General features: G+C 41.4%; 2 protein-coding genes across 2 annotated transcripts in view; one reads left to right on the forward strand and one right to left on the reverse strand.

The window, feature by feature from the left end:
* Nucleotides 1–12,063, reverse strand: part of PIGL (phosphatidylinositol glycan anchor biosynthesis, class L) — an 80,670-nt gene extending 68,607 nt beyond the window's left edge. The window contains exons 1-2 of the mRNA XM_006875905.1: nt 11,832–12,063; nt 5,634–5,733 (exon numbers count right to left, since the gene is read on the reverse strand). Of these exons, the coding sequence (XP_006875967.1) occupies nt 5,634–5,733; nt 11,832–12,063 (332 nt within the window). The remainder of the gene's footprint in view (nt 1–5,633; nt 5,734–11,831) is intronic.
* A 1,660-nt stretch (nt 12,064–13,723) lies between these two features.
* Nucleotides 13,724–24,125, forward strand: part of NCOR1 (nuclear receptor corepressor 1) — a 213,667-nt gene continuing 203,265 nt past the window's right edge. The window contains exon 1 of the mRNA XM_006875906.1: nt 13,724–13,884. The gene's annotated coding sequence lies outside the window, so the exon portion shown is untranslated. The remainder of the gene's footprint in view (nt 13,885–24,125) is intronic.

The raw sequence follows: 24,125 nt of genomic DNA on the forward strand, positions 1-24,125 counted from the left end.
AGGTTGGCCCAGGATCGGACATTGTTTCGTTCTGCTGTGCATGGGGTCGCTATGAGTCGGTTCCGACTCGATGGCACCTGACAACAACAACAATACACACTGTACCTTGGACTTTTAACAGGATATGAAGTCCCTCAAAATCAAACCTCTCTATCCTTAGAAGCATCCAGTGACCTCTGATTAGTATCATTAGATCTACAGAGACAACAAATGTCCAAGGAGAAATCAAGGTTAGAAAAAAAATCATATCAATAAACTATCTCTAGCCTATGTTAAGCTTCCTCACCCCAAAATAGTAGCAAAAGGAGAACAAGAGAATATATCAAAACCAAAGTGGCGGCAGTTCCACAATGAAGGATGGAGAAGATTTGATGACCAGTGTTCAAGACAGTAAGATTCAAGTGAAATTTTCAATGGCTCCAGCTTACACTTGTACACGCCTCTGCCTTTCTGAAAGTATTCTTTAATAGGCAGCCCCACTCACCCAGGAGAAAACCACCAAAAAAGAGCCAACAGAGAGCATCCTCTGGGAATGACAATAATAAAATAAAAAGGAGAAAAGGAAGGAAGAAAGGGACACAAGCAAAAGACAGATTAAAAACTTACATCATTTCAAAATAGCTTTCAGGGCCCTAAAAAAAAAAAAAATTACTGGCAATCTGACGTCTCAAGGAATAAGACTTAAAGGAGATATTTAAGAGTTCCAAGGGAGGTTTTACGTAATAGAAATGTAAGTTTGTATAGCTTGGCAGATGTTGTTGTTAGGTGCCATTGAGTCAGTTCTGAGTCATAGCAACCTTATGTGTAACAGACCAAAAACTGACTGGTTCTGTAACATCCTCACAATAGCAGGTAAGAAAATAAAAAAAAAAAGCACAACTATTAAACATAAAGCCAGAGAAATGTCCAAGTCAAAAAGAACGGTGATATAAAGGCCATGGAAGGGTGATAGTTAAGGAAGGCCAAGAACATCCAATATACATACAGTTAGTATCTCAAAGAAAAGGAAAAAACAAATGGACCAGAAAGATAGACTGGACTTCACAGATTGAAAGGCCTATCACGCCCTAGGAAAAATCTATTGAGATCAATACCAAAATATTGATCTCAGGGATTAAAAAAAAAATCACTTGGAAATCCAGGCAGAAAATTGTTATACAAGAGATGATACATACTAGATTGCTATGAGTCAGAGTTGACTCATCAGCAAGTGATTTGGGTTTTGTTTGTTTGGGGAGATTTCCACTGAACTTGCAGGGAGGTTCTAGAACAGAGAGGCAGGAGATAACTGAGTGGCAGGCTTGGGTAATCATCTGGACAATAGGAAAAGCCCGGCTCTGAGTAGTGGCACTGTGGGAGAAGCAGGATCCAAGGGGTGGTGGTAGAGTGAGTAGCTATGCTTTAGAAGAGACTGAGCTGCAGGGGGCAAGTCTGTAACAGTGAGTCACTGAAGGCCTGGGAGGGAAATAAGAGACAGAAAAATTTTGTATAAGGGAGAAAATCAGACTGGCACCAGACAATTCTACAAAAACATTTATTACTAGAAGACCATGAAGCAATGTTCTACAGATGAAAAGGAAGATTCTGTAGCCACCCAAGGTGTGTGGTACTGTAGGACAAACACTGGACTGCTAACTGCAAGATCGGTGGTTCAAGCCCACCAGTCACTATAAGTCGCTATGAAATAAGCCGGAACCAAACAACAACACACAATAAAAACAACAAGGTGTCCTTTACGTATAAAGACAACAGGTAAAGCACCCATGATAAATTCACCAGGAAGGGATTAATAAAAACAAAGAATTAAAGCACAAATTGTGGTAAATAAAAAAGTGGTCAATTAAACACAGGATAAGATTAAATAAACATGAAACTCATAGCTTTTGAAAAGAATACAACTGTCATAAACTTTCACAAAGTGAAAAATAATAATAAAATGGGCATGTGGAAAGGAAGATTTCTTAAAAGAAGTACAAATGTGTTTACTTCCTCCAGGCAGCAGAAGTAGATAATTTGAGACTTAGGCTAAAAACAATTGCTGTATGCTTCAAGGCATTTCACTATCATCTCTTCTTAACTCTGGACAGAGTTTTAAATAATCCATTGTAATGGAAACAACATTTATCTCTTCATTAAAAAAAGAAAAACAAAAATACTGTTGTTGTTGTTGTTCTTAAGTGCCATCAAGTTAGTTCTGACCCATAGCGACCCTGTACAGGGTTACTGAGGAGTGGCTGGTGAGCTTGAACTGCCGACCTTGCTGTTGAAAGAAGCTTTGCAGTCCAGCACATTAGCCCACATCGTCACACCAAAACAAAGAAAGGCTTAAAAAAGACACATTTGGAAATAATACATTTTTTTCAAATATTTAATTTATTTATAATTAATGCATGTTCGGTGTCAAAACTGGAAAATACAGAAAAAGTGTTGGGAATGAACTATATATTGCTTTTTAAAACTCTTATGATGAACATGTTCCTGGGGTATTAAATATGCCCAGAAAATTCTGACTAGTGGTATAATATTCTGGATGATGGCTACATAATTAATGGTGTAGTCCTGTAGGATATGCACTTGCTAACCACAAGGCTGGCAGTTCAAACCCACCAGCTGCATCTTGGAACCCCTATATAGGATTGCTATGAGTTGGAATCAACTTGATGGCACTGGACAACAATAACAACAAATCATCCAGGTTGCTATCAATTTTTTTGCTGTTATAAATGTTGTTGCTAATGTTATGTGCTGTGGAGTCGGTTCCAACTCATAGCGACCCTGTACAGGGTTTCTGAGGCTGTAAATCTTTATGGGAACAGAAAGCCTCATCTGTCTCCCACGGAAAAGCTGGTGGTTTTGAACTGCTGACCCTGAAGTTAGCAGCCCGTTTCGTAACCGCTATGCTACCAGAGATGTTATAAACAGGGCTGCAATAAATATCATTAAGGGCTCTGGTAGCGTAGTGGTTACGAATCGGGCTGTGAGCCTCAAGGTCAGCAGTTCGAAACTACCAGCGGTTCCGTGGGAGAAAGATGAGGCTTTCTGCTCCCATAAAGATTTACAGCCTCGGAAACCCTGTACAGGGTCACTATGAGTCAGAACTGACTCCATGGCACATAACAACAACAACAACAAATATCATTAATACATAGGTCAACTCGAATCCTATTTTTTGGTATTAACAACCTCTCCCAATAGTAGAATTAGCAACAAATGTGTACTTTGCTAAGGTCACCACTCCCTGCTCTCACTTAACTTCTGCTCTGAGCCTCAATCATGATACCTGAAGGCTCAGACTTACCTAAATTCCCAGAATAGGCAGCTTTCGCTTTTCACAAAATAGCTCCACAGCTGCAAGGTCCACTTTGGTCTCCTTTCCTGGTTCTTTTTCTAGGAAACATTCTTCTCTTGTAAACCCTTGGGGAAGGCTAGAGCCCTGCCTTGCCCTTGCCAGCAGGGACTGGAATTGTGCCCTTGATCCTCAGCCCAGACACTTCTTTGTGTATTTGAGAAAAGGGCTGCAGGAGGCTTTATTTTAATCACTGACAGTGAGAGGCCACTTGGTCAGATCCACTTTGGCAGCAAGTGGTTTTCTTGGTTTCAGTAGCAGGCAGGCCCTTACTGGTGGGTCTCAGAATAGAGGAGGTTTAATTACCAACATGACTTCAACAGTCCCAGATTCTACTGTGTGTCTTTTCACTGTATGATTTGCATGTATTTACTGGAAGCCTACAGACTTTCAGGAACTGCAAGCAAGCAGTCTCATTTGTGTTTCCTAGAAGGTATTGGATTCTATTTCCTTGTTCAGCTAAAATTAGTCTGTAAAAAGTCTTTGGCTTTTTAATGCTACACTGATGTTAAGGCAAGCACTGGAAGAAATGAAATTTTTATTGTGCTGAGACTTAAGGACTATGGAGTCAAATTAGAGAATGGCAAAATTTACAGATATAGAAAAATCCTTCCAGACCTAAGTACTCATTTTGAATTCTCTAGAAGATGAAAAATAACTATGCAAGCCAGGGATCCAAATTGTTTTATCTAATTAAAGAAATTGAAAACAATTTCACTTAGGGTTATTATGAGTTGGCGACCCTAACAACAACAAATCATTCAATGGCCTGGTGGGGGTGGGAGAAATTAAATGCAAAATACCTATCAAATATAATGCTTACATCCTGATTTGAACAAAGCAATTACAAAAAGTTATTTTTGAGCTAACTGGAAAAATTTTAATATTAACTATATGGTACATGATACCAAGAAAGTAATGTTAATTTTGTTAAATGTGATAATAATGGCATTGTGGCTACATGAAAAAACTGCCCAACATCTGATGAGATGCCTGCCTAACTATATTGTTGATGCTAAGTGTTCAAGAGAAAAGATGTCAGCTTAAGGACTAAGGTATGCCTGACCCAAGTTATGGTATTTTCAGTATCTTCATATGCACATGAAAGTTGGACAATGAATAAGAAAGACTGTAGACAAATTTATGCATTTGAGGTAAGGTGTTGGAGAAAAATATTAGAACTACCACGACTGCTAGAAGAAAAAACAAATCTGTGTTAGAAAACGTACAACCAGAACATTCCTTAGACACAAGGATGGCAAGACTTCATCTCTCATTCTTCACACATATTATCAAGAAAGAGGTCCAGTCCCTAGAGAGGGACATCACGCTTAGTAAAGTGGAGGGTAAGTGAAAAAGAGGAAGAACCCAATGTGATGGACTGCCACAGTGGCAGCAGCAATGGGTTGAAGTTTAACAATGACTGTGAGGATGGCACAGGACAGGGCAGTGTTTAGTTCTGTTAGGCATTAGGTCACTGGGAGTTGGAATCGACTCAACAGTACCTAAGAACAGCAATTTCTCGTACAAAGCCACCGCGCTACCCAAACCTACACGAACCTGGTGATATATCTGATGACTAGAGTTTTCTTTAAAATAGTTGACACACACATACAAAAGGAAGTGGGATAACTGAAGCAAGTTATAATTGCTGAGTTTAGGAAAAAGGCATATGGGGATTTGTAAAACCATTTTCTAAACTTTTGTGTATTTTTGAGAGAGTCTCATGATAAACTTTTCTTTTAATACTAGAGACACAGCTATCTTTAAGACACAACACCTGAACAAAAGTTGTTGTTGTTGTTGTTAAGTGCCGTCGAGTCGGTTCCGACCCATAGCGACCCTGTACAGAGTTTCCGAGGCTGTAAATGTTTACGGGAGCAGAAAGCCTGATCTTTCTCCCACGGAGCAAGAAAGTTAAGTTTATTTGCATTGCACTGGTACTTAAAATATACAAATGTGAAAGAAATTATTTTAAGTAGGTTTTCCAAATAAGATATTTTTACCCACCCACAAATTTTATGGTTCTTTTGAGTGTACTACTGCACACTTAAAGGAGCTCTGGTAGCATAGTGGTTACGAATCAGGCTGCGAATCTTCAGGTCAGCAGTTCAAACTACCAGCTGTTCCATGGGAGAAAAATGAGGCATCCTGCTCCTGTAAAGATTTACAGCCTCGGAAACCCTGTACAGGGTCGCCATGAGTCAGAACTGACTCCACAGCACATAACCACCACCACTGCATATTTATTACCAATTAATTTCTATACTGTTAAAAGATTAATTACCTGTTATCAATAATCGTTACACTGGAGGACGGAATTCCCAACACTTCGCAGCTCTGCACAAGTTCTTTCTTACGAATCTCTCCTTGATTGTAGTAATTTCCTAAGAACAACACAGGAGTGATGGGAAATTTCTCTAACACAGAAAGCTTATTTATTCATTAATTCTTATCCTGTCTTGTCTCATAAGGGATTTAACTTATAGTTATGATAAAAAGGTAAAGAAAATACAAAATTAAGGTTACTTATCAGGTAAGGAGCTATGGTAGTGTAGTGGTTACAAATCGAGCTGCTAACCTCAAGGTCGGCAGTTCGAAACTACCAGCTGTTCCGCGGGAGAAAGATGAGGCTTTCTGCTCCCGTAAAGATTTACAGCCTCAGAAACTCTATGCAGGGTTACTGTGAGTTAGAACCGACTCCATGGCACACTACCACCACCACCACCATCAGGTAACTGCTGTGATACTTCCAGTAGCAAAGCCTGTATAGAATCACTATTTGCAATCTACCCTTTATGCAGGTGTGTATCTATCTATCTATCTATCTATCTATCTATCTATCTATCTATCTATCTATATATGTTGTTGTTGTTGTTGTTAAGTACCGTGGAGTCGGTTCCATGTCCTTTGTGGTTAAGTGTTATTGTGTTGGTTCTGACTTGTAGCAAGACTGAAGCTAATAAAGACGATTTTAAAGAATGCATAGTAATGAGGGCTGAATCTCGGATTTACCAACATGATTCAGAGAGCAAGGTCCAATTAAAACAGTGGTTTCTGAGGGCATCTTCAGGGCCAGTTAAATTCAAGGCAGAGAAGTCAGCTCAGACTGCTGTGGTGACTGTGTTTTGGGACCCTAATGGGATAATCTTCATAGCTTTTCTCCAAGGACACAGGATAGTTAAAGTTAGATATCATGAAAACATTTAAAAATTGAAAACTGTACTGATGAGAAAAGGTGAGGAAAATTGTATAGCCTCACCAACACTTGGTATTTTCCAGATTGGTTTTTTTTTTTTTAATCTTGGCTATCCTAGTGAGAGCAAAATGATTATGTCATTGTTCTTTCGCTTTGTATCTCTATGATGGTTAATCTTTTTATGTGTCTGGTGTCCATCTGCATGTCCTCTGATGAAATGTCTATTCAAGTTCTTTAGCTATTTTATGATTTAGTCATTTGTCTTTTGGTTAAGCTGCTGGAGTTTTGTATATATTTTTGGTTATTAGATTCTTATCAGGTATAAGGCTGTGACATTTAGGTACATAACATTTGTTGTTATGGTTAAGCATCATCAAGTCGATTCTGACTGATAGTGACCCTGTATAGGATTTCTGAGGAATGTCTGGTAGGTTTGAACTGCTGACCTTGTGGTTAGTAGTCCACTGTTATTGTTATGTGCCGTGGAGTCGGTTCCGACTCATAGCGACCCTGTACAGGGTTTCCGAGGCTGTAAATCTTTACGGGAACAGAAAGCCTCATCTTTCTCCCATGGAACAGCTGGTAGTTCGAACTGCTGACCTTGTGGTTCGCAGCCCGATTTGTAACCACTACGCTACCAGAGCTCCATTAAGGAATCAATAATCTGATCACAGAGAAATGTTCATACTTATGAGCAGAATACTGGAAATGACTATTTGCCAGGACAATAGGTTTTCCAGAGGAAGCAGCATTTGATCTAGACTATGAAGATGATTCATAATTCAGGCAGAAAGGAAGAAGAGGAGGAAAAGGTGAAGACAAAGATTTCAGGGAAAGAGCAAACTATCAGTACCTTATGTGTCAGGTATCAGACAAGGTGCTTTGGTATTGCAAGTATCTTTAATTATGACTTATTTGAGTTATAGCAAACTGCACTTAGGACCACCTGTTTTGCGTTTGTTTGTTTTGGGTCCATCTTAGCATTGATAATACGTCCTATATACAGTATTGCAGCATGTAATTTGTTGATGGTATCATTCTTAGATGGTAAATGTTAGGATTTATAATGATACCGATAAAAAAAAAAAGGCAACAATTAGACATATCAGAACCAACTTAACGATGGAGTCAGAAAAGAACCCCATCGTAAGTTAGGGACTACCTGTACTATCTCATATACTCCGAGGCAAGCCTTTGAAATTGCTATTATCCTCACTTGGCAGGTGAATAAACTAGGGCTGAGGAAAAAGAAGTAACTTGCACAAATTACACATGCAGCTATTTTCTGGAGAGTTTAATGAAGGGGTGCATTGGTTAGATCATTGCACCTCAGTACAGTTTAAGTGTTACCAAACTTCACTGCATATTATTTGTAAGGATACAAAACCCGCTGCTATCGAGCCAGTTTCGACTCATAGCAACCGTATAACACAGAGTAGAACTGCCCCATAAATCTTTACAGAAGCACACCACTACCACATCTTTCCCCCACGGAGCTGCTGGTGGGTTAGAACCAATGACCTTTTGGCTAGCAGCCAAGCAGTTTAAGCACACTGTTCCATGAGGGCTCAGAAGAGCTAAATGTATTTGCTAGAACTGTTCTTATGGAGTGTAATCTATGTGTTTGGGGGAAAAAGAATGTATCTGGGATGTTGGTGTGGTTTGGATTCCTCAGGGACAAGCTGTGGCAGCTGGTTGCTCAACTGTCTAAAAGAGAATGCTTTTCTGAATGAGACCTGTGAATTTTTCTAGAATACCTAAGGGTATCAGCCTCTTATTTAATTAAGTGCTAAACAGATAGTTAATGACTATAGTTTAAAGGGGTCCAAACTAAGTGTAGAGTCCTGGTGTGGCAGTGTGGGTTAATGCGCTGGGCTGCAAGATGAGTTTGAACAGCAAGGTCGGCAGTCCCAGCTCCTTGGAAACCCTATATAGGGTCGCCAGGAGTTGGAACTGAGTCAATGGCACTTAACAAGAACAAAACTAAGTGTATCTAGGCATCCCCTTAAGTCACTATTCTACATCTGTTTACTCCAAAGCCGGTACTTCTGCCCTCATTCCACACTGCCTCTAGCATAGCAGATACATGAGAGTAACTAGAAAAGTATTGCCACGAAATCATAGAAGCCGTTACTAAACAAAAATGTCAGCATATTTCTCAACATATTCTCAATCTAAGTGTATGTTTCCATCTCTCTGATCCTTCTGCAAAGAATTCTGCACTCTTTAATCTATACCGCATCTAAATGGCAGTTTGGGCATCCCTGAAGGACTCAAATCATATTTCTTTTAAACGTTCTTTCCATTTGGAGAACAAAAAGAAGTCTGAAGAGGATAGATTAGAGATAAAGTTTCCCAACAAAATTCTCTCAGGACATTATGCTGAGTGAAATAAGTCAATCACAACACGGTAAGTATTACATGACCTCACTTGTATAGATACCAATGTTTACTAATGGAGTCCTGGTGTGGCGCTGTGAGCGAATGCATCAGTCCTTTGAACCGCAAGGTCTGTGGTTCAAGCTCACCAACTGCTCCTTGGAAACCCTATACAGGGTAGTTATGGGTCGGAATCCACTCGGTAGCACTTAACAATAACAACAATGGAGGGGAGGGGGCAAACCCAGGGGGCAGTGGTTAACAGGGATGGAAAAATCATATCAATTAAGACAGGGTTGCACAGCTGATTACAGTGATTGCTGCCAATAAATGCTACAACCATTAAAAAAAAAAAGGAGCTGCGGAGGCTGCTTAGGTGCAAGCATACACTTCATGGGATTTGTTTCCTTGGTTTGGAGATTTAGAGTTATGGTTTCATGGGACATCCCAGTTTGCCTAACAACTTGTTTACAGCTTCTGTTTTACCTCCTAATTTGTTGTGTAGTGCCTGGGGTCTTAAAAGTTTGCATGTGGTCATCCAGCAGATAACAATTGGCCTGCGGTAAGAAAGGCAGGAAGGAGCTCTGGTAGCATTGTGGTTACGAATTGGGCTGCTAATCTCACAGTCAGTAGCTCGAGGCTTTCTGCTCCCGTAAAGATGTAAACAACAACAAGAGAGAAAGGAGAGTCAGGAATAGGAGGGGGATATGGAATGTGAGGCTAATTGCCTCCATGAACAACAACCTACTTCCTTTGCCTTGAGACCAGAACTGGTTGGTACCTTTACTAACATTTTGATGAAGAATCCTGATGAAAAGGGAGAAAATATAAAACAGGATTTTAAATTCTCATGGAATCCAAGGCAGTTGGGTGAAAACTTATAGAAGAATTGATACAAGTGAATTGTAGTGTGGAAGAAAAATATTAAAAGTACCATGAGCCGACAAATCTGTGCTAGAAGTATATAATACAGACAGAATACTCCTTAGAAGCCAGGCTGGTGAAATGTGTATCATATTTGGGACATGTTATTAGGAGAGACTACTCTATGGAGAAGGATATCATACTTGTGGAGGTCAGCGTGAAAAAGAGGAAGACCCCCAATAAGATGGATTGACACAGTGGCAGCAGCAATGGGTTCAAATGTAAACAACAAGTGTGAGGATGGCATAGGACCGGGCAGTGTTTCGTTCTGTTGCTGTGAGTTGGAAACAACTCCACAGCACCTAACAAAACCCACCCACACTTTGAGGCCTGATGTGGATAAACACTGGAATAGTAATTGAGAGGTTGTATTGCGTTGCTCAGTGCTGTGTAATTGTTTTGACTTATAGTAGTAGCAGTAGTCCGAGTCCTGGTGTGGCGCTGTTGGTTAATGCGCTAGACTGCAAAGTCAGTTTGAACTGTAAGGTTGGTGGTTCAATCTCACTAGCCGCTCCTTGGAAACCTTCTAGAGGGTCGCTATGGGTTGGAAACGACTCGACGGCACCTAACAACAACAACAAGTAGCAGTAATTAAGTGCCATCAAGTCTGTTCACAGTGACTCATAGGGACCCTGTATAGTTTCTGAGGAGCAGTTGGTGAGTTTGAACTGCTGACCTTGCTGACCTTGCAGTTAGCAGTCCAGTGCTTATCCTACTGCTCCATACCAGGACTCCTAGTGACCCTGTATACAGGGTCATATATCTGAGGCTGCAAATCTTTGTGGAAGCAGAGAGCCTCATCTTTCTCCTGCGGAGCAGCTGGTGGGCTCAAACTACCAACCTGTAGTTCCAAGTTGAGTGTTTATCCTTAAGAGCCACTATGCATAAAGTTCTGTTTTCTCATTTGATCTTTTCTGTATTTAAGAGAAAGGACCCTTCAATGAAGGTTTGGTAGAGTTGAACAAAATTACTTATAAAGTTACTTTCTAGTCTTGGTGTCGCACTGTGGGTTAGTTAATGCGCTGGACTGCAAAATCGGTTTGTACAGCAAGGTAGCAGGTTCAATTAAGCTCACCAGCTGCTCCTCTGAAACCCTACACTGGGTCACTATGGGCTGGAACCGAATCGATGGCACTTAACAACAGTCTAATGATCTATGAATGTACCTCTTCAATCTGACACATGCATTTTTTTACACCAAAAACATTTGAAAAGTAGCTGGAAGGTCAATTGCTATCACCATAAGTAAAACTAAGACTTGAGCAGGCACTATACAGTATAGTCTGTTTGGTGTACTATGTTGTTGTTGTGTGCCGCAGAGTCGGTTCCGACTCATAGCGACCCTGTACAGGGTTTCCAAGGCTGTTACGAATCGGGCTGCGAACCGCAAGGTCAGCTAGTAGTTTCCAACTGCTGACCCTGAAGTTGTTGTTGTTGTTGTTACGTGCCGTCGAGTCGGTTCCGACCCATAGCGACCCTGTACAGGGTTTCCGAGGGTGTAAATCTTTACGGGAGTAGAAAGCCTCATCTTTCTCCCGCGGAGCCGCTGGTAGTTTCGAACCGCTGATCTTAAGGTTCGCAGCCCGATTCGTAACCACTACGCTACCAGACCCTGAAGTTAGCAGCCTGATTTGTAATCACTACGCTACCAGAGTGAGAGGATTATTCTGGGTCCTGCAAACAAAAAGCTTCCAAAATGTGAGTACACTCGCTGTTCTCAACAGAAATGCAAGTATTGAATGCAGCTAATTATGAGTTGTTTTCTTCTGCTCAATCCTGCAAGCAGAATAGTGGAGTAAAATAAACTGTCTCAATACACCGGATCTTGTTCCCAGTCTGTAGTTCCCGATTTTCTGGGAAGAGATGCTTGAAGGGACCGTCAATATATTTACTTAGCTTTCTACACCAGAAAACCCACCGGGAAGGTGGCTGAGGTCGCTTAGTACAGTCCCAGCCCCCAGATCCCCGACCACAGCCGCCTACCTGTGGAGAAGCAGAGTAGGGACACCTGGTGCCGCAGGCGGGCCAACCCTAGCAATGTGGGAGCAAAGAACATGGCTTCATCGTCGGGGTGCGCGATGACCAGGAGAGTCTGGCTCTCGGTTCTTAGCCTGCCTGTCTGCTCCCGACTCTTTATTTCCAAGGAGTCCAAAGCCCACAGTAAGCCCCATGCCAACAATGTCACAGCTAAACACAGTAGAATCACTATGTCCATGCTCAGTGTCACTGCGCCTGCGCGATAAGGGGGCTACTGTTCCATCAGACTCCGGCGGGAAAACTGAGCCACAAGAAACTGAGTTCCGTCGGACCAGCTTACGTAAACCACGGGTTTCTCCTGCGGGTCTTGGAGTGGAATATAACTCTGAATCCCCCAAACACGTTTTCATAGAGTTCTCTCCACTTTTCGCAGTATTTTAAAATGTCTTCTTGTTGCTTGCTCGATTTCAGAGCTGAACGGAACCGCATGTCGTCCACTTTTCTCTCCTTGTCCTATCTTACATTGCTGTGTGCCATCGAGTGGATTCCAAGTCCGTGACCCTAAGTGACACCGTGGAACTGCCTGGCCTCATAATGTTTACTAGGCTGTAACCTTTATGGGAACAGATCGCCAGATCTTTTTCCCCATAAAGCAACTAGTGGGTTACAATCATCAACCTTCCGAGTGCTTAACCACTACGCCACCAGGGCTCCTTACAATGTTGTTGTTGTGTGCCGTGGGGTCGGTTCCAACTCATACCGACCCTGTACAGGGTTTCCAAGGCTGTAAATCTTTATGGAAGCCGAAAGCCTCATCTTTCACCCGCGGAACAGCTGGTAGGTCCTTAAAACACGATGAGTTTAAAGGGTAATGTTATAAACATCGTGTAGGATGAGTTTCCTTCTCTAAGTCACAATTTTATAAATCATTTATTAAAACTAGGGGCTTTCTCGTAATTATATGGCTAGACAGGTCTTCTCTGCATATGTTTTCTAAAACAGAAACGCCTAGTTTGTTTTTCCTTCTTAATTTTGGGCTGTGGAGTAGTGGCTTTTCTAAAGGAAAAGTGGTTGCGAGAAACCATCCAGTCATTTCATTTGCTAAGTGCCTTCGAGTCGCCTCCGACTCATTGGGTTCCTGAGGAGCAGTTAGTGGGTTTGAACCGCCAATCTTGCGGTTCAAACCGACCTTGCAATCGAGCGTTTATCTTTCTTACAGTGCCACGCCAGGACTCCAGTCATTTCACAATAAGAGTAAAAATGAGTGTACACTTCCTAGTCGCGAGGGTCACGGGTCCCTTCAGATTAGGGAGCGACATTGTTTCAAGTCGGCATTTCAATCGCCTGTCACATCAAAGACGTTTTGGTAAGGATCACAGCCCGAACCCTAGCAAACATCATAGGTAGGTCGACCTGCAGCCCCTCTGGATCCTAGTGGGGATTTGGCTTCCTCCCTGCAGCCCAGGGTCTCAGGTGACCGCCGCCGTTCGCCATGCCGCGGAGGGGACGCAGGGCCCGCGGCAAGGCCTTGAGCCCTTCCTTTTCCCACGCCCTGGGGAAGGCCCGGAGCGCGCCGGGCAGTGTAGGCTCGCGGCGGATGCGACGTGCGCAGTGCACGATGGCGGCCGCACTGGATTCCGCTGAGCACAGCTCTGCCGTGACCCGCTTGTGTTGGAAGGGGATATTTTTGTTGCCGCCGTCAGGCCGAAAGGATAGGTAAGGGGACGAGGCGCGCTACGACCTAGAAAGCGGTCCTGAGGTAGAAGCCGCGCTTGGCCAGCGGAGGGAGTTGGTCTCTCAAGCCTCCGGAAGGAGGAGGAGCCGGCGCAGGAGCCGCCTTAGCAGCGACCGCCCGGGCTAGTGGGAGGGAAAGGGGTTGAGTCAAGATGGCGGCCGAGGTGGCGAAGCAGCAGCAGCGGCGGCGGCGGCGGCGGCGGCTAGAGTGAGCACCCGGCTGGGCTGCGCCGAACGAGGTCCCGGGGGTGAGGACGCGCGCCTGGGCCGCGTCGTGCTCCTCAAGCCGGGGGACGCGCCAGTTCTCACGCTCCGCCAGCTCCCGGTAAGTAGGCCCCGGCGCCCTCAGCCCGGCCTCCGGGTCCCTGCTAGCCCTGAGGCTTCCGAGGACTCTTAGGACACCGGCCTTTGGGCCGCTTCTGCTCTGGGCGATGGACGACGCGGCCCCAACCAGGTCGGGACTTGCCCCAGGCGTTCGGCCTTTTCCGCCCGGCTGTCTCTGGGGCTGGTAGGGCACGTCAGGGACCTGGGGCTAGGGGAGTGGAGGCTTAAGAGTTTTGAGGAAGAAAGAAAGGACTGCGTCCGGGCTGGGGTCGAGAGAGGGTGTCCTGTGGGAGGGTGCGGCAGAGCCTGGAGAGCCGGCTGAAGGAGAGCCGGGTGGGGCCGGGCTAGGTGGCGGGCCTGGGCTAAATCCAAGACGGAGTTGGTGGCCGTTTTCGGAGTGTGGAAGGGATTTGGGAGGGTGGTAACGATAGACTGGTGCGTGAAGAGCAAACTAATTTACCCTCGTAACCACTTCGGCGTTTAATGGCAAGGAGTACCCACTGGTGGTGATGGCAAAGATTAGAGCTGATTTTTATTAGTATTTTAATGTGAGAAGTCGGGGAATGCACCTCTTTTTGAAGGAGGACGGATTTGAGAAACTACAATTGAGTAATGAGTCTTAATGGAAAGGAGAATGAATCCTTTGAGTTACCTGTTAGCTATAGCCGTGTATAAGTATTAAAAGATAGTGAAAATAAACGTTATCTATGAAAAGTATTTGCTTAGGATGTGCCTGTTTCCTCTGTGATGTTGCCTGCCACAGCGCGGCTTCAACAGCGTTAACCTTGGAGAGTAGTGTTATGGGTAATTTTCATCTTTGGTGTTATTGTATTTACCTGAATCCGATTTGCCTCCCTAATTATTTTATCCTAATTATATTGAAGTGTACATTGTGTGCACACGGTGAGGCCACGAAGGGAGGCGAAACATGTGCAAAGAGCAACAGGCCTGGAGTTTTAAAGTGCCTAAAAATATTCATTCATTCATTTCTTCAACATACTTTGATCAAACAGCTGCTAATGTATGTGATTGCCCTGTGGGTGATTGAAGGGCTGATGACATTGCATAGTTGGTTTTTTTGTGTGTACATTACATAGTTTCAAATAGGTTTTTGCAAGTGTTTTTGTGTACCCTTTCATAATAGTCTTCACTGGATGAACCAACTTGTATTTCGAGAGGTTGAGTAGCAGGCCAATTTTAGTGTCTTATTTTGACTTAGTAAAAATTACAGAAAAAATATCCACAACATGGTGGGGAGATAAATACTGTGTTTTATTTCCTCATTCTGTTAAAATTCAGTGAAAGTTTATTTATTTATTTAAATATTTATAGCCCACAGTTGCTTTGCCCTGCTTGAAATACACCTGTTAATGGAAATCAAAGTTAATATTTATATATATCCAGGAATCTACTTGATGGCGACTGGCAAACAATATTTAACTATAGATTAGTAGGTGCATTAGGAAGTGATTACTTGCAATATAAAAACATTCTTCCTTTTTACAAAAGGCATATCATAATTGGAAAATATAACAGGATGGATCCTGATTTTTCCTCTAACTATGTGACATGGAAGATGATCAAACTTCTGTGCTTTAATTTCCTCATTTATAATGTTAGGAAAACATCTGGTTTCCTAATGTTCCTTGTTGTGAGTCCCACTGCCATTGATTTGAGTCTGACTCATAGCAACCTTATAGGTATTGCTGATGAAATCTTTATGAAAGTGGACAGCCTCATCGTTCTCCCATGGAGGGGCTGGTGGGTTTGAACCAGGGCGCCTTTAGAGGAGCCAGGAGTTGATGATAAACAATTTGAAATAATTATGTTTCTGTAATGTAGTAGCAGCCTCCTCTGCACTCCTCTGGTTCTTTGTCTAAATATTTCTCATGGCACTTACACTTTTATTATAAGTATGTTGTTGTTGTTGTTATGTGCCGTGGAGTCGGTTCTGACTCATATCGACCCTGTACAGGGTTTCCGAGGCTTTAAATCTTCATGGGAGCAGAATGCCTCATCTTTCTCCCGCGAAACAGCTGGTAGTTTAGAACTGGTGACCTTGCGGTTCACAGCCCCGAGTTGTAACCACTCCGCTACCAGAGCTCCTTATAAGTATTTATGTAAGTACTTTATCCTTTCTTGAGGTCAGTGTAGGCCCTGTATTTAATTTTATTTTTATATTTAATGTAACATGTAGAAATTTTTTTCCTTGTGTAGGATATTGATTTTTAGGCTACTGTATCTGTTGAATAATAAACAGGATTCTAATTAGAAAAACATGTTCACATTAACAGGTTAGCAGACTACACCTGTTATCTGCTGAGACATACATTCTCTTATACAGCTGTGCTTCTCTTCATGACCTCTAGAGGAATACATTTGATATTCGTGGTTATCATTGGAAGTCTTGTTAGATTTAATCATATAGTAAAACTTAAAGAGCTTCCCATGACCTTTTTAATTAAAAAGTATGCAATTCTGAAAATTAAATTGTAGTTTTAAAAATTTAACTGAGGAAAATCTTGTCTTAGGCACATTTAGATCAGTCAAAGCATTTTCTTCAAATTTGTGAAGTGATGACAAGATTGTCTTGCTATTGCTGTCTGCTGTGGAAAGAAAGCAAAAGCCTTTTGATGTAGATGAATGAAAGACTGACTTGGTTCTTTGTTTTTGTTAATCAGTTTTAATTGTATTTTGTGATGTTTCTTAGTTGTAGTTTTAATTTCTTGATGCCTGGTCTCACATATCTAGTTACTTTCATATTCTCTTTTATATTTACAGATGCTGGATTTTATTAGAATATGGTACAATGCAAGTAGTAGAGGTTGATCAGAATTTATTGTATACAGACTTATTTATAGATTACAAAGTAATGTATTTTAGTTCACTCACTTGTATACATTCTTTTATGTACATTATTAAATACTTTAAAGGTAGAAGGCATAGTCTAGCAGATCAATTATGTGCATAAATAAATCGGCCTCCAGATTGCCTGATGATTTATCCTTTTTAGGTTTGAGTATACGAAAAGTACGTTGAGATAGAAAAAGAAACAAAATACTTACCTAAATATCTATCAGGGTTTAGGACTCTTGGGGGGAAAAAACTATGAAAATCTTCTGTAATGTAGCAATAACTGTATGTAGAGCATCTGTTTTTTATTTTGGTATTCTTGTGGTGGTGTTTTTCCACTACCATTTTTACTGTTATACCATTCTTTCTACCCCAGGAGCCTGTGGTTAAAATATTAACTTGGATAGTCTTCAGATACAACCTACTCCCCCACCCCCACCCCAATTGCTTTTGAAAATCTAAGACCATAGAAAACTCTGTGAATGTCCCTGTGGAGCTCTTCTGTTTGTTTCTTTGGTGTGTGCTGCTGTTTATTTTACTTACAATGGTCTCAAAAACAAGTTTAAATTTAGTAAAATAAAATGCTAATTATTTATAGAGTTATAGAATACAGCCAGAATGCTCCTTAGACAAGAAAATGATGAGACTTTGTTTTAAGTACTTTGGACATGTCATTAGCATGGGCCAGTCACTGAGAAACTGGTCCCTTCTAATAATGTCAAGTGATACTTGGTAAAGTTGAGGGGCCATCAAAAAAGCAGAAGATCCTCACTGAGATGGATTGACACAATAGCTGCACAATGGGCTCAAAATAGCAACAATTTTGAGGGTGACTGAAGACCCCAGCAGTGTTTCATTCTGTGGTCAGTGAGTCGGAAATAACTAGATGACACCTTACAAAAACAGAATACAAAATGATATAGATTACCTAGTCTTGTTTTATAAGTGAATAAACCCGAGACTATCAAAAGATAAGTTATCGGCCTAAATTGTTCCTTTGGGCAGTAGCAGAATCCGAGTCTTTTAACTTCCAGTTTAGTGTTAGCCCTGTTATATAGCATATCATCCCTGAGATGGTTCAGTGTGATCATTGATACTCGTTTAAAACAGTGTCTGCAATGACAATACAGTTTTAAAAAATAAGTATTTTTCTATATCTATTGTGGGAGTCCTGCCGTGGTGCTGTGGGTTAATCTGCCAGACTGCAGAGCCATTTGAACTGCAAGGTCGGTGGTTCAAGTTGCTCCTTGGAAGCCGTATAAAGGGTCAAAATGGGTTGGACTGACTCGACAGCACTTAATAACAAATATATTGTGATATGACAGTTAATGGAAATTATTTCATTTGCTTAATTTTTATTCTGCTTTGATGAATGATTCTTAAATAAAAAATGTCTTAGAGACTATCTGGACTAAGTAACATTTCATAAAACTTTATTACAGTGTAGAATTTATAGTATTACTATGGAAATTAAGGAGCTCTGGTAGCATAGTGGTTATGAGTAGGGCTGCTAACCTCAAGGTTAACAGTTTGAAACTACCAGCTGTTCCACGGGAGAAACTTGAGGCTTTCTGCTCCCATAAAGATTTACAGCCTTGGAAACCCTATGCAGGGTTGCTATGAGACAGAACTGACTCCACAGCTCATAACCACCAACACCACGGAAATTATATTATGCCTGTGGTTAGGTATCTCTGAGGCCCCAAAAAAGAATTAAGTCAAATTTTTATATGTAGCTATTGGTGAGTCCTCATGTGGCGCTGTGAATTAATGTGCTGGATGGCATAGTTGGTTTGAACCAAAAAGTTGGCAGTTCAAGCTCACCATCCATTCCTTGTAAACCCTATACAGGGTCGAAACCAACTCAGTAGCAGTTAACAACAACAACAGCATTGTTTTGCAGCACCTACTCTCAAACTTCTGAGATTTGTTTTTCTTTTAAAAATTTTTTATTGTGAATTATGTGATAGTTTACATGGGAGAACATTAGTTTTACATTCATCCTATTGTATATCGTTTCATTGCCATGATTACAATCGCCTCCATGCATCTTCAATCAACTAAAGGGTATACCCTGCTCCCCGGTCATCAACACACACCTTCTCCCTCTCTGAGTCTGAAGTCGTCCCCAACAGCTCCATCTCTCCATGTCATCGTCTCTGCCTCCATCTCAGGCATCACTGCTTCTCTGGATAGGGTCCGGCTCTCCGCTTTTCTCCCTTGATGGTCCTTGATGGTATGTTGGGGGTGGGGGTTGGGAATGATCCTTGCTGTAAGGATTTGTTCCCTCTTTTGAGCTACTGCATCCATAGGTGTAGGTCAAGTTCATCAAATTGTATCAGATTACTCTTTTTTTTCCTGTTCTTTCTTCTTCTGGTTGAACTCTGATCATCCAGTCATTGAAGCCAGGTCAAGTGGATATTATCTGCAAGTGTGGGTGTTCTTGTGCATATGCCCTCTCTTCTTATCCGCTGGACACTTCACTTTCCACTCTAGTCCTCTGTGGCTGTATCACTGACTCTGGGCCCAAGAGTCCCCAGGTCTTGCCACACTGCTGGCCAACCAGGTCTCCACCCAGCTTCACAGGAGTCTATTGAACATTGTAGGGCTTAGCTCGCAGCTTCATTGCTGTTTTTCCCTCACTTCCCCTTATCGGTGACGAACATGGTCACCTATCAGAGCGTGTATTCCCATTGAGTCTTAGTCTTGGAAGGGGGTTTGCTCTGAGGGGACCTGACCACTTGCCTTGATGTCTCCTGGCGAGCAACTTGCTTGTTCTTGTAGTAATCAGTTGGTCTGCCTATATTGTTTTGCATTTTTTTCTGTGGGTCTTTCTTTGAAGAAGTATCTTCTGTTCTTCTAGCTGCTCCAGGCTGGTCTGTCTGTCCTTTCAAGTGGAAATTTCCCACCTCTGAAGATTCTGGATGCTGTTCAGGATTCCACAGGCGCTGCAGGAAGCCTCCTTCATTGGGCACGTTGTAACCCCATTTTAGGTATTCCAGTCAGTTATAGGCAGAAGACAGACTTACATGCTTTCTATGGTGATATTTCTGGCTATTTCTTTCTCATCCCCTCCAGTGTCTATTTTATAATGTAATGTAAGGGAAACCAAGATTCAAAAGACAGCCAAGCATCTTAACATTATTCCCCCCTTTTCCCTATTCCAACCATGTCTCAATCTTTGTATCCTAGAGCCCATTGTTCCAAGGTTGTACATACATCATTCTTTACCTCTGTCCCACTTAGCCCATGCAAACCTGCCTCACTGTTCTCCCATCCGCTTTGTTCTTCCATTCCCATCCTTCTTCTTGTATATTGCCCCCCTCCCCAGCACCCAGACTGTTCTGTGTCTATTCCCTGCCCTGTGCTCCACCTTCCCTACCTCTCTTCACCCCACCCGCCACATCCCAGCAACCAGCAAGGAATTCTGCCCCCTTTAGTATGGGCTCTTTTTCTTAGTCTTTTACAGTAGTGGTTCTATGCAGTATTTCTCCTTTGGTGACTAATTTCACTCAACATAATGTCCTCTAGGTTCATCCATGTTATGTGGTGGCCTGCAGCTTCCTTGTTATTCTTCAAGGTAGCATAATATTCCATTGTGTGCATGTACCTAGTTTGTTTATCCATTCTTCCGTTGATGGGCACGCAGACTGTCGCCATCTTTTTGCTATTGTAAATAGTGCTGCTGTGAACATTGGTGTGTATAACTCGTGTTATGGCTCATATTTCTTGTGGGTAAATACCAAGTAGAGGAATTTCTGCATCATAAGGTATTTCTATTTACGGCCTTCTGTAGAAACTCCATATTGCTTTCCAAAGAGGTTGGACTTTTTTTTCTTTTTTAAAAGTATGAGCAAGTTCAGTTACATAAAAATATACATAAATTGCATAGACATGAACTGTTTTCTAAGTGTTGTTGTTAAGTGCTGTTGAGTTGGTTCTAAATCATAATGACCCTGTATAGGGTTTCTAAGGCTTTACATTTTTTGTGGAAGCAGAAAGCCTAATCTTTCTCTCAATATTCTTTTTTGTTTTTAAATGTTTTTATTGTGATTTAAATGAAAGGTTACATGGCAGATCATCAGTTTTACTTTCAACAAATCATACACCTTGTTTCATTACAATGATTATAATCCCCACCATGTACCATCAGTTAATAGTATTTCTATTAATTTGTTTTTTTTTAAACACTCAGGGAAATATAATAATTTACACCCCCAAAGGGCCATTCTGCAAGTCAGCCTCGTGGCCACCAGCTCTCAGTCCCTCTCTTCCTATGAATCTAGAGTCCTCAGCTGCTCCCTCTCCATGTCTCCATCTCTGCCTCCATCTCTGGTGTCACTGCTTCTATGGATAGGGTCCCTCATTTCACTTGTGCTCTTCTTCCTTGATGGTCCTAGGGTCTTCTGTTTTTGGAATGTAAGATTAACTACTCCCCTGTTTTTGTTAAACATCTTCTACCTTTACAATTGTGACAGTTTCAGTTAGTCATGATAACAGTTACTCACTATTGAATCATAAGAATCTTATCCCTGTCTCTTTTTGCCAGATCCATCTAGACAAGATGAAAACTATTCAGTGGGGACTCTATCTTCCCTTACACATTTTTTAAACTAAATTCCTTCGTGAAACCTTGTAAGTCAGTCACTTTGTGTCTTTATCTCCCCCTCATTTTAGGTAGCCAATGTCTAACTTCCTGTCCCTATCTACCCTTTTTCTAGGGGATAGCATTGATACTTGATATGAAGACTCCTTTCCTCTCTGTTGGTATTAAGAGTTACTGCCTCCATGAGTATAGGTCAAGTTCATCAAATTGTAGCAATATATCCTTGTTTACTTTGTCAGAAATTGTTTTTTTTTCCTCTTGATAGTCTTAATGCTGCATTTTTAGTATTAAGATATTCATGTCATAAAATTTATTTTAAAGGAACTCATTGCTTTTGATTTCCGTCTGTGACTCATAGTGACCCTATCAGCAGAGTAGAATTGCCCCGTACGGTTTCCAAGATTGTAATCAATATGGAGTCCTGATGTGGTGCTGTGGGACAGTGCTCTGGACTACAAGGTTAGTTTGAACTGCAAGGTCAGTGGTTCAAACTCACCAGCTGCTCCTTGGAAGAACCCTATACAGGGTCCCTATGAGACAGAACTGTCTTGAGGGCACTTAACAGCAACAACATTTCATAATTTGTTTATCCATTAGTTTTTGTTGTTGTTTTTTAAAACGGACACTATTCAGATTTATTTATAATTTATCAGTTTCTCAATTTGTCCATTGTTGTTGTTGTTAGTTGCTATCCAGTCATTTCCACTCATAGCAGCTCTGTAGGGTTTCTGAAGAGTGGTTGGTGGGTTTGAACCAGCAACCTTGTGGTTAGCAGTGCAGTGCTTATCGTACAGTGCCACACTAGGACTCCTTTTTCCATTTGAAGTCCTGAATCACAGATCAATGTGGCCTATTAACTTTGTGGTGATGATGTGCTGTGGAGTCCTTTCCAACTCATAGCGACCCTGCATAGGGTTTCTGAGGCTGTGAATCTTTTTTTTTTTTTAAGTTTTTATTGTGAATAGAGTGATAGTTTACATGGGAGATCATGGATTTTACACTCAGCCTATTGTATTTCATTTCATTGCAGTGATTACAATCCCCTCTGTGCATCATCTCTCAACAGTATATTGCTTATATTCCCTCTTTTTTTTGAACATACAAAACCACTCAGGAACATATATAATCATTTAAACAACCAAAGGCACATTCTGCAAGCCTGCCTCCCATTAATATTTTATTCTTTTAAAATTTATTATCTGCAGATAAATACTGAGATATGTCAAAATTTTTTATTTTATTTAACCTGTTAAATCACATATGTGTTGATAAAAAAAATTATTGTGATAAAATATCTGGTATGTAACAAAAATTTGACAATTTTTAAGTATATACTTCAAAGATATTACTTGCATCCACTGTGTTGTGCAATCACTTCTATTTCCAACTTAAAAAATTATTTTTTATTATCCCAAATAGAAACCCTGGTGTGGCGCTGTAAGATAAGCACTAGACTGCTAACTGAAAGGTTGGTGGTACAAACCTACCAGCTGCTCTTTGGAAACCTAGACAGTGTCAGGATGAGTTGGAACCAGCTTGATGGCACTTAACAACAATAACACCAACAACTGAAACACAGCGCTCTTTCAGCAGTAACTCTCCCAGGCCTTGGAACCATTAATAAACTTTTGTCTCTATGCATTTTCATATAAGTGGGATAACACAATGTCTTTTTTGTGTGACTGAATTTCATTTAGCATACTACTTTCTGAGTTTATCCAAGTTCCAGTATGTGTTAGAACTTCAGTTTTCTTTATGGCTGAGTAATATCCCATTCTATGGGTATACCACATTTTGTTCATTCATTCATTGGTTGATGGAAAGGAGTTGTTTCCACCTTTTGGCATTGTAAATAATGCTACAGTAAACATTGATTTATAAGTGTCTCTGTGAGTGCTTGCTTCTATTGGCTTTTGGTGTATACCTACGAGTAGAGTTGCTGATATGGTAATTTCATTTCAATCTGTTTTTTTTTACAGTGTATATACCATTTTCCAACCAGCGGTGTAAGAGGGTTCCAGTTTCTCCACATCCTCACCAACACTTGTTGTTTACTTTTTTTTTGGTAACAAATGCTAAGTGCTGCCTAGTCTGTTCCGTCTCATAGTAACCCTGTGTAGGGTTTCCCAGGAGTGACTGATGGGTTTGAACTGCTGATCTTGTGGTTTGCAGTCCAGTGCTTATCCTGCATTGCCACACTAGGACTCCAGTAGACATTGTGGTGAGTTAAAAGTTGTGGTATTGATTTGCATTTGGTTAATGACTAATACTGGTTATTTAAAATACTGGTGGCAGAGCCCTCAGAATCACAGAATAAACAACATTCTTATCAATGGAGAAGAGATTGAAGTTGTCAAGGACTTCATTCTTCTTGGATCAACTATCAACACTCACGGAAACAGCAGTCAAGAGATCAGACGATGTATTGCATTGGGTAAATCTGCTGCACAGGAACTTTTTAAAGTATTGAAGAGCAGAGATGTCAGCTTGAAGACTAAGGTGCGCCTGACCCAAGCCATGGTATTTTCAATAACCTCATATGGATGTGAAAGCTGGACAGTGAATAAGGAAGATCGTAGAAGAATTGATGCCTTTGAGTTGTGGTGTTGGAGGAGAATACTAAAAGTGCCATGGACTGCCAAAAGAACCAATAGATATGTTTTGGAAGAAGTGCAGCCAGAGTGCTCCATGGAGGCCAAGATGGCTAAGCTTCGTCTCTCATACTTTGGACATATTGTCCGGAGGGAACAGTCGCTGGAGAAGGATGTCATGCTGGGTAAGGT

The sequence above is a fragment of the Chrysochloris asiatica genome, unplaced genomic scaffold (genome assembly GCF_000296735.1).
Source record: "Chrysochloris asiatica unplaced genomic scaffold, ChrAsi1.0 scaffold00346, whole genome shotgun sequence".
Classification (NCBI taxonomy): Eukaryota; Metazoa; Chordata; class Mammalia; order Afrosoricida; family Chrysochloridae; genus Chrysochloris; species Chrysochloris asiatica.